This window comes from Drosophila novamexicana, unplaced genomic scaffold (genome assembly GCF_003285875.2).
Source record: "Drosophila novamexicana strain 15010-1031.04,08,12 unplaced genomic scaffold, DnovRS2.1 tig00000689-arrow-pilon, whole genome shotgun sequence".
NCBI lineage: Eukaryota > Metazoa > Arthropoda > Insecta > Diptera > Drosophilidae > Drosophila > Drosophila novamexicana.
The window spans coordinates 2,370,161-2,384,413 of NW_020824818.1; the positions used below are offsets into that span (position 1 = coordinate 2,370,161).

The 14,253-nt window shown below is 40.1% G+C and overlaps 2 protein-coding genes across 3 annotated transcripts in view; both read right to left on the minus strand.

The window, feature by feature from the left end:
* Positions 1-499: 499 nt before the first annotated feature.
* LOC115763155 (glucose-6-phosphatase 3) lies at positions 500-2,425 on the minus strand. The gene is made up of 6 exons (XM_030705606.1): positions 2,346-2,425; positions 1,732-2,031; positions 1,513-1,677; positions 979-1,453; positions 804-922; positions 500-737 (listed from the first exon to the last, which is right to left on the minus strand). Exons 2-6 carry the CDS (start codon positions 1,818-1,820, stop codon positions 542-544), a joined length of 1,044 nt encoding a protein of 347 aa, XP_030561466.1. The 5' UTR covers positions 1,821-2,031; positions 2,346-2,425; the 3' UTR covers positions 500-541.
* A 294-nt stretch (positions 2,426-2,719) lies between these two features.
* Positions 2,720-14,253, minus strand: part of LOC115763068 (dual oxidase) — a 28,280-nt gene continuing 16,746 nt past the window's right edge. The window contains exons 2-10 of one of the 2 annotated variants that reach the window (XM_030705496.1): positions 8,681-8,761; positions 8,158-8,507; positions 7,873-8,077; positions 7,387-7,790; positions 7,053-7,330; positions 4,648-6,420; positions 3,506-4,589; positions 3,313-3,441; positions 2,720-3,248 (exon numbers count right to left, since the gene is read on the minus strand). In XM_030705496.1, coding sequence (XP_030561356.1) covers positions 3,120-3,248; positions 3,313-3,441; positions 3,506-4,589; positions 4,648-6,420; positions 7,053-7,330; positions 7,387-7,790; positions 7,873-8,077; positions 8,158-8,507; positions 8,681-8,756 — 4,428 coding nt within the window. In that variant the 5' untranslated portion in view covers positions 8,757-8,761 and the 3' untranslated portion in view covers positions 2,720-3,119. Of the gene's footprint in view, positions 3,249-3,312; positions 3,442-3,505; positions 4,590-4,647; positions 6,421-6,488; positions 6,623-7,052; positions 7,331-7,386; positions 7,791-7,872; positions 8,078-8,157; positions 8,508-8,680; positions 8,762-14,253 lie in introns of those variants that run through there. The other variant, XM_030705497.1, reaches the window with a different exon arrangement.

Genomic DNA, 14,253 nt, shown 5'->3' on the forward strand with positions numbered 1-14,253 from the left:
GGAAGTACTTGAAATATCTTATTAATTACCAATTTTGTGATTAGTGTCCTTTGTAACATATTAACCACAAATCGGCCATTTATAAAGGACAATAGCTACTGAAAGGAAACGCATACATGTGGTGTACCATTGCTTTGAAAATTTGGTAGGGAGCAAGTCCTTTAGGTGCCAGGGGACTATATCGATGGGACGGTATTACCAAGGATATGGAAGTCAACTAGGAACCATCGAGGATGCGAAATTGTTGCTGGCGTTGGCTGAAAGAAAGTGCATACATTATTTTAGACCACGTTCTCGCGCATTTTGGAAGAATTCGGTCCTCTAGGACTATATCCATGGTATGGAATAACAAAGGATATGTGGGTCATCTAGAATTGGAATTTTGTTGTACATTTTAGTTTTTTACAAATACTCAATTTACAAAATTAGAAATCAACATCATTGTTTAGCAAGTACAATTCTACTATATTTCTACTATGGAATTTAGTACAATGTCTATCCTACCTACAGTTGCTACCAATATAGCTTTATTTACATCTGCTTAACTATTTTTATTCAGGAGTTTGGGCAAGGCCTTTAGAAGTATTAATGAGTGCAAAGCATTTCGTGTAAATTCATAGGCTAGAAAAAGAAAGCGTCCATGCTGCTTGGGTGTACAAAGGCGCAGGATATAGTTCAGGAGCTCCAGCATGGCGATCCCCAGAAACCGATGCGAATATTTGGACTCGTCCGTTTTTCTGCGTGCGAAAGTAAATGCAATTTTAGTAGAATATGCTACAAACACTTAGAGGTAATAGACATACAGCTGCACCAAGGGTAATGAGAGTGCCACGCCCATTAGATTGCCCAGATCTCGAGCCAGCAGAAAGATGGGACTGCTCTCATGTCGCATATAGGTAGGTTCCGGGCACCACTTAAAAGACTAAAGGAATGCGATTAATACAACGTGGTTAAGCTGAAATAATTTAAGCGACTCACCTGCCGCACTGACCAGTGTGGATCGATTCCCAGTTGCAGCTTGATAAAATAAACTGAGACGGCCATGCAGCCAAACAGAAGCACCAGCAGCACAGCCCATCCACGTCGCTGGGCATACAGGTGGTCCAGATGCCGTTGACAACTAGCCAGAAGACTGACCGCAATATAAGTGGACAACAGGCACTGATGCAGATACTCCGTGGCCAGATAGAGGCGACTCAGCCACATGCAGAGCGTGCAGCATCCAATCAAGAGATGCACGAGTGGTCGCCAGCTGGCGGATCGGCCCTTAAGCGGCAAATGAACACTCACAACCATAAGCAAAGCCGTCCAGGTCATGGTGTGAGCGCAGGGCATCCCGCCGCTTGTCTCACAGCTCAGATCATGACTTTGCAAGGCGACACGCGGCCTAATGCCATGCACATCGGCGTAGAGTTCGCGTAGCCGCCAGAGGGGTCGCCATTCCGGATATATCCTGTAGGTGTAGAGCTATTAAGATGTATGCTGGCAACTAATTGAAGCTGGCATACTTACCATTTCTCGAAGGAGCTTACCGCACTGGCCAGACTCAGTGCATAGACCAGATGTGTAAGCAAATCCTGACCGCAGATGCCCAACAACGGTATAAGCACATTAAACATATTGCCCGGCTCCAGATAAACGCTGACGAAGCGAAACAATGGCTCCGCAAGGCTAAGGCTGCGAGAAATTGCCATTAGATTAATGTTTAACAAGTTAAGGACTTTGACTTACCGATCCTGCACCCATTCATTAATGTGCAGCTCCGCGTTCAGCAGATTGTGGTAATAGTCCACCGCTAGGCGAAGCACGTCCAACTCCATTCAAAAGATTGTTGTTTCTTAATTAAATTCAGTTAAGGATATGTTTTTACACAGCGCATCCTTTTCTGTTTTTGGCGTAAGACGGAAAACATAAAACAGCTGAAGCTGGCGCATGCGCTTTATTCTCCTACAGTGCGACCTCAAATATTAGTCAGACCTTTGATTGCACTACTTGCTGAACTGCTTGAGTGTGCCCTTGCACTGCTTGTCGCTTTAATGAACAAATTTATTCGAAGATTAAATACACTTGCAGATTTTAAACAGTTTAAACCGCAATATTTAGTTCTTACTGAAGGGAAGATAAGATAAGAATTTAAAATAACAACTTTATATTTGGAGGACGTCAAAAATTTACTTATATTATAACGCAAATTTCGACCGTTGGATAGATAGGTATAAAGAAATTGGAAACAAGAGGACCGATAATGCGAAGGACAAATATAAATAGCTAAGCTATTTATTGATAAACTTAGCTGTATACGAATATATACACTGAAAATATTTTATATAAGTAAGCTAACATACCTGGATAGAACAAGTCCTTACAAACGCGTAGCGAAATCTTGCTGAGAAGTCATCCGTTTAGGGTATACGGGAGTGCCTCTTAAATCAAAACAAACGTTAATAAGGAAAGAACAAACCATACTATATATAACATTTACTTACTTGTGCGGCTCCCAATCATAGTTAGATAAAACTTTGTTTTAGTTTAAGTGATAAAATTGCTTATAAAATATTAGAATTTCATCCATATACAATTCCGGTTCAATCAGTTCAAATTATAAAACCAGGTGAGCTTATACATAAACAAATAAATATCTGTGTTGAGGCATAACAATAATTAGTTCATTGTTTCAATTAAAATGTAAATTTTAATAAATAATGCGAACGGTTTACAAAAACTGATAACAAATCATATTTTCAATAAATACACATATACATATACACATACACATACATACATAAGTATAAGTATATAGAGTAAGGGCCGCTGTATTGTTTTTGTTGTTGTGTTGTGATTGTAGCTAAACATCAATGGAAATTTGCATAATGCACTAAATTGTAGAACATGACTAATTTATGAAGTTACATACGTGAGAGATTGTTAAGTGAATTAACAGTACACGAGGAAGGGACAGGGAAGGGGGTGCTACTAAATTCGCTTAAATGCTGAATGAATGAAACTAAATACTATTCATAATATTCGTAAATTAATCCGTTTTGTTTGTGTGCTGTGTTGTGATTGTATAGTAGTTGGCAGATAATTGTAGAGTTGAGTAGAGTTAGGCGTACGCAGACCTAACCAAAATTCTCGAAATGATGTATAAAATAAGGCAATTTGCGTGTTTTATTCACTTCATCACAGGCGGACATGACGCTTTTTGTGAGCGGTCTGGGACCGCACGAGAAGACGCCTATTTTGGATACCTGTAAATTGATATTCAAGTGTTATAATGCGGATCTTATACAGATGCTTTGCATGGCTGCTTACATAGGAGTGCTTCTTTTGCACGAACTTGAGAAAACTTGACATGTCTGGGCGACCAAAATGATTGACAGCCTTGAGACCCGTGAATATGGAGGTCTTCGAGAGACGCTGAAAGTGATTCTCACATATGTACTGCAAACGAGAGAAAGGAAAATTATAAACAAAATACAAAGAGATCATTGGTTTTAAGACCCACCAGCATGGTGGTGCGCAGATCGAATTTGTGAAAGAACTGCGTTATAAAGATGTGTATCTCCAGCACATTGGTCACATCCTTCTTCTCCACATCGCGCAGCACATCGATGAACCACTCGAAGTGCTTGTGCGATGGGCAAATCCATAGGAAGTATACCTTTTTGCAGGCCACGCCCGAGTAGCGATTGGTGCTGGTGCCAAAGACCAGATCGTTCAGTATGGATGCGTAGGGCGTAACACCGATGCCACCGCCCACCATGACAGCCACCTCAAATTTATACCAGTCCTGATTGCCGCCACCGAACGGACCCTCGATGCGTATCTTAGGTTGATCCTCTGGATTATAATTGCATGGATCGAAATAGTTACGCAGCTTCCATGTCCAGGGTCCCTGTGCCTTGATGTGACAGCTCAGGAAGTTCTCGTGCGGTGCCGAGGTTAGCGTAAAGCTATGCATCTCTTGCGGCCTGAAGGCGGTGCAGGACAAACGCACCCATTGGCCGGACAAATATTTTAGATTTGGCGGCCTATAGAATTTGATTTTGATAACATCCGAGGGCAGTAAATCAGTATCGATCACATCAAGTGCCATATACTTGGTGCGCAGCGAGACAATCTTGTCCAGTGTGTAGATGATGCCGGGTCCCAAAAAGAACATCCAGAAACGTGGCGGCCCCGTTAGACGCGCCAGACCATGAACCAAGCTCAACATATATAGGCCAATATAGAGAGTGTGCATGTTCCAGAAGAAATTGTAGGCCCTCTTGCGTATGGTCGGATGTGCAAATACAAATATAACGCACATTATGATAAATAGCAGAACGCCCGTGGTTCCGGTGACCGTTTGGAAGAGCCAGAACGTAATATCCGGCTTGTAGTCGGAGGCAAAGTGAACCTCACGCGTCAGACAGCGCAGATTCTCGTGCGACTGTGTGGACACATGATAAAAGTTGACAATATGCCCCACGGTGTGTAGCACCGAGAAGAACAGCGCCGTGCAGGCGGCAATCTTATGGAACTGTATGTGCGAGTCCAGGGGTATATACTGCTGTATGGGGAACTCCTTAAGCTTAGTGATGAGATTTCTACGAGCAAGTGGGAATGGTTAGTTGCGTGCGTAAAGTCTTAAGAGATAATTCTCACCTGGACATGGTCAGCAGCAGCAACGAGTAGCAAAAGGACAAAGATGCCGCCGATCCTCGTGTGATGGCAATGCCCACGCCCATAATATGACGCAGATCCGTGTGCTCGGCCATAAAGGAATAGTGTATGAAGCGCTCGACGAACAGAACAATGGTTACCACATAGAATAGAAAAAGATAAAAGATATTTTGACGATTCTCCTCGAGGAAGGTAATGTAGGCATCCCATTTGGCGAGCAGCCAATGGCGTGGCTTATCCTGCATGGGCTCAATATTGAACGAGGTCATGCGTGCCACATTTGTGGATGTATCCAGGAAATTTTGCTTGGCACCCTTGCAATCCAGGCCAATGGCGACAAAATCGCCCTTATATTCCTTCATCATGAGCTTAAAATCTTGATAGGTTAGATGATTCTTGTGCTCGAGTCCCACATCCTGGAACATGCCATCAATCAGCTCGGTGACCTGGTCGTCGCCCAAGCTGGTTGTCCGCGCAATCTCCACCAGCGAGCGCATCATTTCGCTTAGTTCACCCTTGTCGATGACCCCGTTCCGATCATTGTCGCACATATCAAATATGATGCGCAGCTTGTCGTCCGTTTTGCCGCGCGAGAAGAGCACCACGGTTTCAAGGAACTCCTGAAAACTGATGCGTCCATCCTGATCCTTATCGACAATATTGAACATTTTTCGCACAAACATATCGTTGGGCTTCATGCCTAGAGCGGCCGCAAATTCCGCCTTGGACAGGCTGGTGCGCATTACGGTCATCACTTCGCCATCGCTGGATGCATCGGAGCGACGCCGCCGCTCGCCCGGCCGCAGGCCAAATGTCAGGGCATATGCCTCACGAAAGAAGTACTCGAGACGCTTCTGGCGACGCTCTCGGGTCTCTGCCCTGGCCAGCATAATTTCGCGATTCACCTCCATCAGGGTCATCTCCTTTTTGTGCAGCAACAGGAAATCCTCCAGCTTCTTGACAAACTTGCGTCGCGCTCCATACGATTCAAGCTCCAGCACCAGATCGTGATCGCTGGGCACGCGCATCAGAATGTAGGGCTTCTTTTTTATATGATTGGTGGCTGACTCCTCCACGCTGACCACGTCCACGTGCTGCAGACCGAATGTGCGCAGCTTTTCGCCTTTGCGATCCACCGTATAGATGGCCGCCTCGGGCCCAAATTTGACAGTGACCAGACGCTTGTGGTTCGCATGCAACCATTCGCGCGCCAACATCTTATCCACGGAGCCCTTCTGCTGTGGTGCACGCAGCGCCTCCTGCCGTATTTTGAGCCTACGCCGTTTGCTGTTCTGCAGCTTCACCACACAGTAGCCAGCGGCGGCGCAGAGTATGGGCACAAAGCCAAGGAAGACGCACACATAGATGAACATTAGCTCGGAGCCAGAGAAGTAATCGTAGCCTTCCAAATAGTTGCATGGCTCCAGCTCTGTGGCATTCAGCTGCATCGGCTGCGGACAGGGATCGCCCGTGCGCCACATGAACACGTCACGCTGTATCTCATCCTCATCGATATCTGTGCTATTCACTATTATATCCCACAGCGTGATCTTCCGCAGCTCGGCAATTTCCTCAGCGGTAAAGATGCCATTGCGCTCGTTCTCAAACCAAAAACGATCCGCATCCCGCAAACGTTGAAACTGCTCCTTGATCACATTGCTAAAGAGCTCGCCTGGCTGGCCATAGGACTCTAGCATGCCGCCCACGTAGACATCCACATCGTCCAGCTGGTTATTGTAGGCCTCCTTGAGCATACTGTAAACGGAAATATTGATTATAAGAATTGGCATTACATCCAGCAATCTTTATAATTTTGCAGAGACATTTAATTTTACACACGTGCAGCACACGTCCGATCAGCAGGGCAGACGCCCTCAGAATAAATCTGTGCACTAAGCTCGCGCCTACGCTACGCCGACATTCGCACCAATACACATGCACCATTCAATATGTTCGCTCCTTGCGTGAGCGCTCTCTGCTCTCGGCTGGATACACAAATCAGATAACAGAAGAAAGGCACCAACATAGAGAGCAAATTAATTATCTCCCACGTTCCTCTCTCCCCATCAGAATCTCTCAAGAAACGCAATGTCTACTCTGCAGATAGAGTCGCTCTGTGCTTACTATATCCGACATGCACAATTATGCATAAATATTTTTTTTATCAGTATTTCTTCATACCCAATTGTACATCCATATTCTAACCATTTGTTAACCGGCATTGCCCGGCTCAGTCATTCTATTAAATCTAATTAGTTTAGATCAGAGTTAAAAATTTTCTCCTACGTGAAGAATAGTAATTCAAATTAAATCGAATCAAATCGCACATACTCAATAATTGGGCCAAATGTTGAAGGATATTCGTATCCTTTTGTTCATGAACTTACTCCAAAAGCTCGGGCTGCGCTTCAAACAGCCGCGGATTGATGTCCATCCATGTTTTGTGCCTCTGCAGGCCATATGCTTCTCTGGCTGTATTATAATCGGGTAAGCCGTTATCGCGTCCACGCATTATGTTGAGAGCGCCCAGATCCCGGCGCGTAAACTCCATGGGTCCAAAAAGCTTGTCGCGCACATCAGAGCATAAAACCGGATCCTCGCGCTCTGATATTTGCGATGATAGACCCATAAGAACCTCCTCCACGCTGGTGTCGCTAAAGAAGCCCTGCATTAAGATATGATTAATCCAATGTTAGCCGGACAATATGCGGTTATATTTACGCTCGAGTCCCACCACGTGGAGCATAGACGTATGGCCGGATAACCCATCGGAGTCTGCTTGAAGTTGCATTCGCCATCACGCCGATAAATGCCGGGCGGTATCATGGTGTGGCCAAAGCGAAAGGCGGCCGCCTGAAAGATGTGACCAATGCCCGGATGCACGTCCTGTTTGTAGCCCTCATATGCCGGCATTGGGGAGCCCAGAAAGGCCGGCAAATACTCGTAGACAATCACATTCTGTAGACTGGCAATAACCGTGTGCCGAGCACGCTGAAAGATATCCTCGTCACACCACGTGGGATTCAGGCGCTTTATGCGCTGCGCCAGGGTATTATGCCAGCGCAGGAAGAGTATGGCAAAGGAGAGCAATGCGGGATTTTGATTAGTGCGCGGATCACCCAACACTGCGAAAAGTAAACCAAAAAACAAATAAACATTATTATATATATTGTATCTATATTGGTTAACATTTGAGGTAACACTTACAAAACAAACGCTCCGGGCTGAGCATCTTCATGACATTGGGCACCGGATTATTGAAGAGCGGGACACGCATTGTATTGCGCACCGGCAGCTTGCCATCCTTCTGGGTGAGCAGGGTGCCGTTGTGAAAGGAGCGCATGGCATTGAGCCATGCCTCGGAGGTGCTGTAAATGAAACTGCCATCAATCCAAGCAGTCATTTGATTTATCTGCGGAGTAGGTTTTATTGCGACATTTGTACACCAGTTGGTAACCAGCCCCGCCCGCCGTTTCACCCGCGTGCACCCACCTGTTCCCTTGGCGCATTCGGGCTCTGGCCCGTGCTGCGATCATAGGCGGCCCTATGGAAGGGTATATATTTATCGCCGCGACACTCACGATCGTACATCTCATCGCATTTCTCGATCTCAATGCGATGCATCTCAATGGGGCAACCGGACTCCGATGCCATCACAATCTCATTGGCCACCACCTGGCCAAAGAATGCCAGCAATGCGGTGCGATTGAATTTGGAGCCGAGACCGTCGCGCCCGCGCATAAACAGGCGACTCAGCCGCCTTGTCGAGGGTCGATTAGCACCTGCCATGGAGTACACCCCGTCCGAGTAGGAGGGCGGCGCCTTGCGCACCAGATGGCTATCTGAAAATCGTTTTCGTATTACATTTAATGCCTGAGACTATGCAAATATGATATCGTGCTAATGCAAATAAGTGCGATCAAATGACGAAACTGATTTTAATGGTATTCCGTCTTACAAGCACAATTAGAAAGTTGTTGCATTTACATATTCATATTCTATATAATGCACATACCCACAGAGCCCCAGTCGGGATGGGCAAGATTATTATACCAGCCATCGTAGCGCTGCTTTTCAGTCTGACTATACATTTTCTCTGAAAACAAAAACGATAAATTATAAACAATTTTAAGTTAAAGTTGAAAAACAAGTAAATGCATTTTAATTAAATAAAATAAATAATCTAAACAGACATTAATTATACTTAACCTAACAGATGTTTATAAATATCACACACATGTATGTGGGCTTTAATTAAATTCATGAAGGAAACTATCATTCAGGACTATCATTCTCACTCCCACACTCCATATAAGGAGTTCTTATTTCCATTTTTAATTTTTATTTATTTATAATTATTTCTTAAAAAGACACTCACATGACGAAGTAGCAAATGCAAGCCCTAAGCAAGAAGGGAACTATCTTAATCACACGAATTTTAGAATGAATTATAATTATTATTATAATTGTTGTGCTTTGTGTTGTTTAGATTTTGTATATTTTCAAAAACAGATAAACACATGATTAATCAAATTATGAAAATCGCACAAAAGAGCAGGAAAGCTTGGCAATATATTACTTACACGATTCATTAAAGGAATCATAATTTGTATTTATAATTATTGGTTTTGTGTAGTTTCGATTTCATGTTATTTTGTAAACAGACACACACACACAACAAAATAGCATAAATAAAATTAGAAAGCCAAGGAGGAGTGTCGTTTCCATTTTCTTATAATTATGAAACCAGATACACAAATTCTTTAGTAAATTTATGAAAATCGCAGAGAACAGTACTACAGTAGTCACACGATTAATATTAGTCATTAAAGTTATAATTTATAATTATTGTTTTTGGGGTGTTTTTGCTTATCTTATTACTTCTAAAAACATAAAGCACATTTGTAGCACTTAGTTCTTGCCATGATCTCAAAAAAAATATCAAATTAGTTGTTTTAATTATTTACATTTATGTTACAAAAGCCAATATTGGAAATTTTAATTAAACAACTGGCATTTGGATTAATGAAATAAAAATGCCAAAATGACCAAAAGGTAAGGCTTCGTGTAAGCAAAATACTCAGCGCATAAAAAAAATCAAAATACTCGGCCTGTGTCGAGTATTATTTGAAGCGTTTGGAGCGACTGCATTCTTTGCCAACTATTTGAGATGCTGACAACTTTTTCTTGTCGTCTAATTAAGCCGCTAAAGATGAAAAAGAATTTTTGGGCTTCATTAGGCTTTCAGTTATGGCCTGGCGTACAGCTGCATGGCAATATGGCTATATAGATGGTGTTAATTGATTTTAGATGAAATTAAGTCATGTGCGCATTTTTTTTTTGGCCAACTCAAATTGGCAACCAATTAACAGCTAACAAATAGATTTCATTGTCTTTTATGAGTTTTATGTGTCAATGTATCAAAACTTTTTTGTGGCGCCTGTGACAAATTGATTGGGTCAACTTCTTCACACTCGCATAAACATAAAGAGTTGATTTGGTTCCAGTCATAAAATGCACAAAAGGTATTCGAATTCATATGATGGATTTCATATATAATTCTGCTCGAGCGTTTCCGGCTGCGTAAGACCCTGAGCTGCATAGGGTATCAAGTCAGGTCATTACCTTTCTTGTTGATTGTTCATTAACGCTAATACATGTTATATTATATATATCATAATTAAATACTTTCGTAAAATAATGTAGTTGCAAGGTTTTCGTTTTAAAGTACATCAAATAAGATTTCATTTAGGAGCAGATGTTGGGAGGAGTTAATTATATCTATTCGTTATCCTTTCCAAATCGATTAAACGCAATGCAGATGGAAATATTGCATAGAAAAATAAACAATTTAAGTCGAATGCAATGAAAATATTAATAAACTTGTTTCTTATATACTCTTGCAAAGGATCTTTATGAGCAGAATCTTACATCCAATAGCTCGATTACGGAACGATTGGGGACATGAAGAACTTGAAAGACTGCGAAAGAGTATAAATAGAGTAAATGGTAAAGGGAAACCTCAATTATGAGATACAGCCATATTATTACTTTGTTAATAACGCTAACATTTCCACACTCTAAGTAGCATTAAACTAAGATTTACACTCATGTGGGTGAATGGTTGAGACCGTTTTCTTTTTGTGTTATAATAGTTGAACAATTTTGTTTTACTTGACTTTAATAGCGCTGAGGCTCAGCAAACTCTGCGAAAGTAAGTAAATTCCAGTTAAGGGCGTTTTAAAGTTTCACCAACAAATTTTACTCACATTAACACAATTCGTCTACAGATTATAGTATATATACATATATGTACTACGGTGATAACCCAATTGCAATAAACCATCTAATTGCCCAATGTCACGCATTGGCCCAGCGAATGAAAGTGAAAGACGAGCAAAATCAAAAGACTTAGAAAACGAACGTGAAATCGTCGACGTTAGAAAAGCGAACAACAACAATACAATGCAACAATTGCTAACGAACCGATACGAAGCGGTTGCCATGTACCATACATATATGCATACACAGCAAGAAATGCTGGGTTAAAAATTATAGATTTTATAAGAAAGCTTTACATTTTAATGATTTTGGTTTAAATAAAATAAAATAAAAAATATGTTCACTAACATTTGTCATAATTTCTTACACTAAAACAAAAATTGGATTAAATATGGCATCATTTAATTCTTTACTCAAAAATATAACTTCAAATAGCTTCAGAAAAAATATGTATGTCCCTTTCTCATTTGCATTTAAATTGCAAACTTCAATTATGATTGAATGTTTTCAATATTTATTTATTTATTTTTAAATTAAAATCCGCTTTAGATTCGAATTTAATTAACAATTTAATATCATTTGATGGACGAATTCAAATAAATTGATGTATTTTTCTCACTTCTTTTTAAGTTTTAGACTCTTTTACTCTAATTAATAAATAAATATTTATTTTCTATATAGACAATTACATTGTTTAAAATCGTAAATGATTTAAATTGAAAATAAATGCAAGTTTCTTGTGCTCTGTATGCCTCTACCAATAATATAATCTGTTTTTTTTTGTTTCCTTTTCTTTTTGGAGAATCCGTGATTTCGTGTATGTTTTTCCAAACACATCGAGCTGTGAAGCAGGTGTTTGCCTCTGGCATTCCAAAGCCACCAACGCAATATAAATATACATATATATATATATACAAATTTATATATGTGTATATATATTTATATACATAGAGTCAGCTGAGTCTTCCGCTGCGTTTGCGCACTCGTGTTCGCCAGCGATGAGTAAATCTTGAGTAAATTGTTGCTGTTAATTTTGTTGCTGTTTTGCTAGCTACGTTTTTGGTTAACCGGATCTGATTCTGAATGATTGTTGCCTCTGTGCTGTGCTGTTTAAATATAGTCTCACAACGTTGCCAGTCGTTGTTGCCATCCATCATTCCACACACACACACACACACACACACACAGACTCACACATATGTGAGCACACGTGCGAGCATTGCTCTCGAAAATGGCACAAAATATAGTCATGCTCTGTAATGTTGTTATTGTTGTTGTTGTTGTTGTTGTTGTTGTTGTTGTTGCTGACTCTTTGCTGTCAACGTCATGGTTTTAATAGTCGATTCGCCTGAAAAACGTTTAGCGAATCTTTTGTTCCAACGTCAAATCAAAACATTTGGCATTTCAAGTGTGCTACATAAAATAATAAATAAAAAAGAACAAACACCAAACAAACCTAATTGAATTTTATTTTTAATAACTTTTTAAGATCGCGTTTTTTAGCTGTAGCTAAATTTGTCATTTGACTGTTTTTTATTTTACTCAAATAAATGCATTTAATCACACGCTTCAGTTTGTTTTTGGTTGCGGCCGTTGCCTTTAATTGTTTAAACGGGTTTACTTTAATCATCTTCTAGTGGGAGTTCCTACTTAAAAATAAAACCGATCAAATTGTTTTCTGGCCGACTTGAGTATACTCTATGTTCTAGTCACAACTACAGTAAGTAAGGGATATATATATATATATATAGAATCAGTCATAAGTTATTCTACTCTGGATAAATATAACATGTCAGAGAAACAAAAATGCGAAGAAAACTTTTTAATTTATTATTTCAAGTAAACTTAAAGCTCAGCTTCTGAGACCTTTTTTGTAGTATTCCTTCAGAAGAACCAACAGGTAAAAAAAATAAAAATCCACAAATTCATTATTTCAAATAAACTTAAAGTTCTCAAAAGCTTTTTTCGTTTTTTCGAGTATTCCTCCAACGAATCAAAGACTTATTGCTTAAATATTTATCTAGTGAATTTCCGTTTCGGTATTACAGTGTAGTGTACATAAATTAACTTAAATGGTGTATGCTTGACAGCTTTTTGAATATAGAGTATTCGTATTTGGCAGTAATCAGTAATTGAATATTTATGACTTCTGCTTCCTGTTTTTTTTTGTATAATAAATTAAGTCGGACTCAACTTTTTTTAATTGGGCATGCACGTTTATTGGAATCTCCGTTTCTCTTTTGATAAAATACATATTATTGTTCAAGTTTCACAGTTTAAGTTTAGTTTCCAGGTTTAAGCGTATCAAAATACATTTATTTCATTGGCAAGCTGTACAGGGTATCACAAAGTCGGGCGCTAGCACGCGTTTACTTTGTGATTCATGGGCTATGCTCAGAAAATAAAATTTATTAATTTTTGTATTAATAATTAGATACGCTTTTGGCTGTATTTAATTCTGAACGGCGCGTGTTTAAAGCTGCTGTGCTAAATGTTAAAAAAAAATGACTGTAGGGCGTCGCATGGGGGCGCGGCATTTCAATTGTTGTTAATACAAGTAAGCTCAATTTATGTCTAGTTAACCCCTTCGCTTGACATCTGCTGAAAATGTTGAAAATGTAGTAAACGGCACTTAGACTGCAGCAACAATTTAACAAACTAAATCTCAACTGTTGTCAGCTATTTGTCAATACAAAACGCTTAAGCCAAGCAACAAATGGCACACAAACATGTTAATTGGGCCTAAATATTGTTACCAAACGGGGTGGGGCCTCTACTTAGAGCCCTGACCGCAGCTCGATCAATTTTGCAGTTAATTAAAGCAATAGCTTTACGATCTACAATCTTTCAGCTCTGATTTACTTTGCAAGAAAAAAACTGGCCCGCTGGGCTGGTTCAAATACTTGTCTTTTTACATGTTTATGTATTTGCTGTTTTTTTTTTTAAGTGCGTAGCAACATTATGGCATTCTCCGATCTTAACTGGCACAATTTAATGCGTAATTTGCACGCATAAAATAACATAAAAATCAATCTAAATAAATTGCGACAGTTAACGTCGCGCCAAAGTGACCATAAACAACTTTTGCAAATTAGCTTATAGAATTATAGCATTACACAAGATTTGCAATTTGAATTTTGATTATTTACATTTATGAAAATATCAAGTAACTGATAAACAAAAGGCAATTTAAATAAATAATCGAATAATTGAATAATCGAGTATTATGTTTAAATATTCTCAAATTAGGAATGAGCCCAACAACAACTAGAAAATAAATTTGGATTCACTACAAACCTCTTAAGA

Excerpts from the sequence above, each read along its gene's own strand:
- LOC115763155 (XM_030705606.1), bottom strand. The coding sequence starts at position 1,820 with ATGGAGTTGGACGTGCTTCGCCTAGCGGTGGACTATTACCACAATCTG. Across the intron at positions 1,678-1,731 it reads AATGAATGGGTGCAGGATCG|CCTTAGCCTTGCGGAGCCAT; the intron begins GTAAGTCAAAGT and ends AATTTCTCGCAG. Across the intron at positions 738-803 it reads TCATTACCCTTGGTGCAGCT|AAAAACGGACGAGTCCAAAT; the intron begins GTATGTCTATTA and ends TTTCGCACGCAG.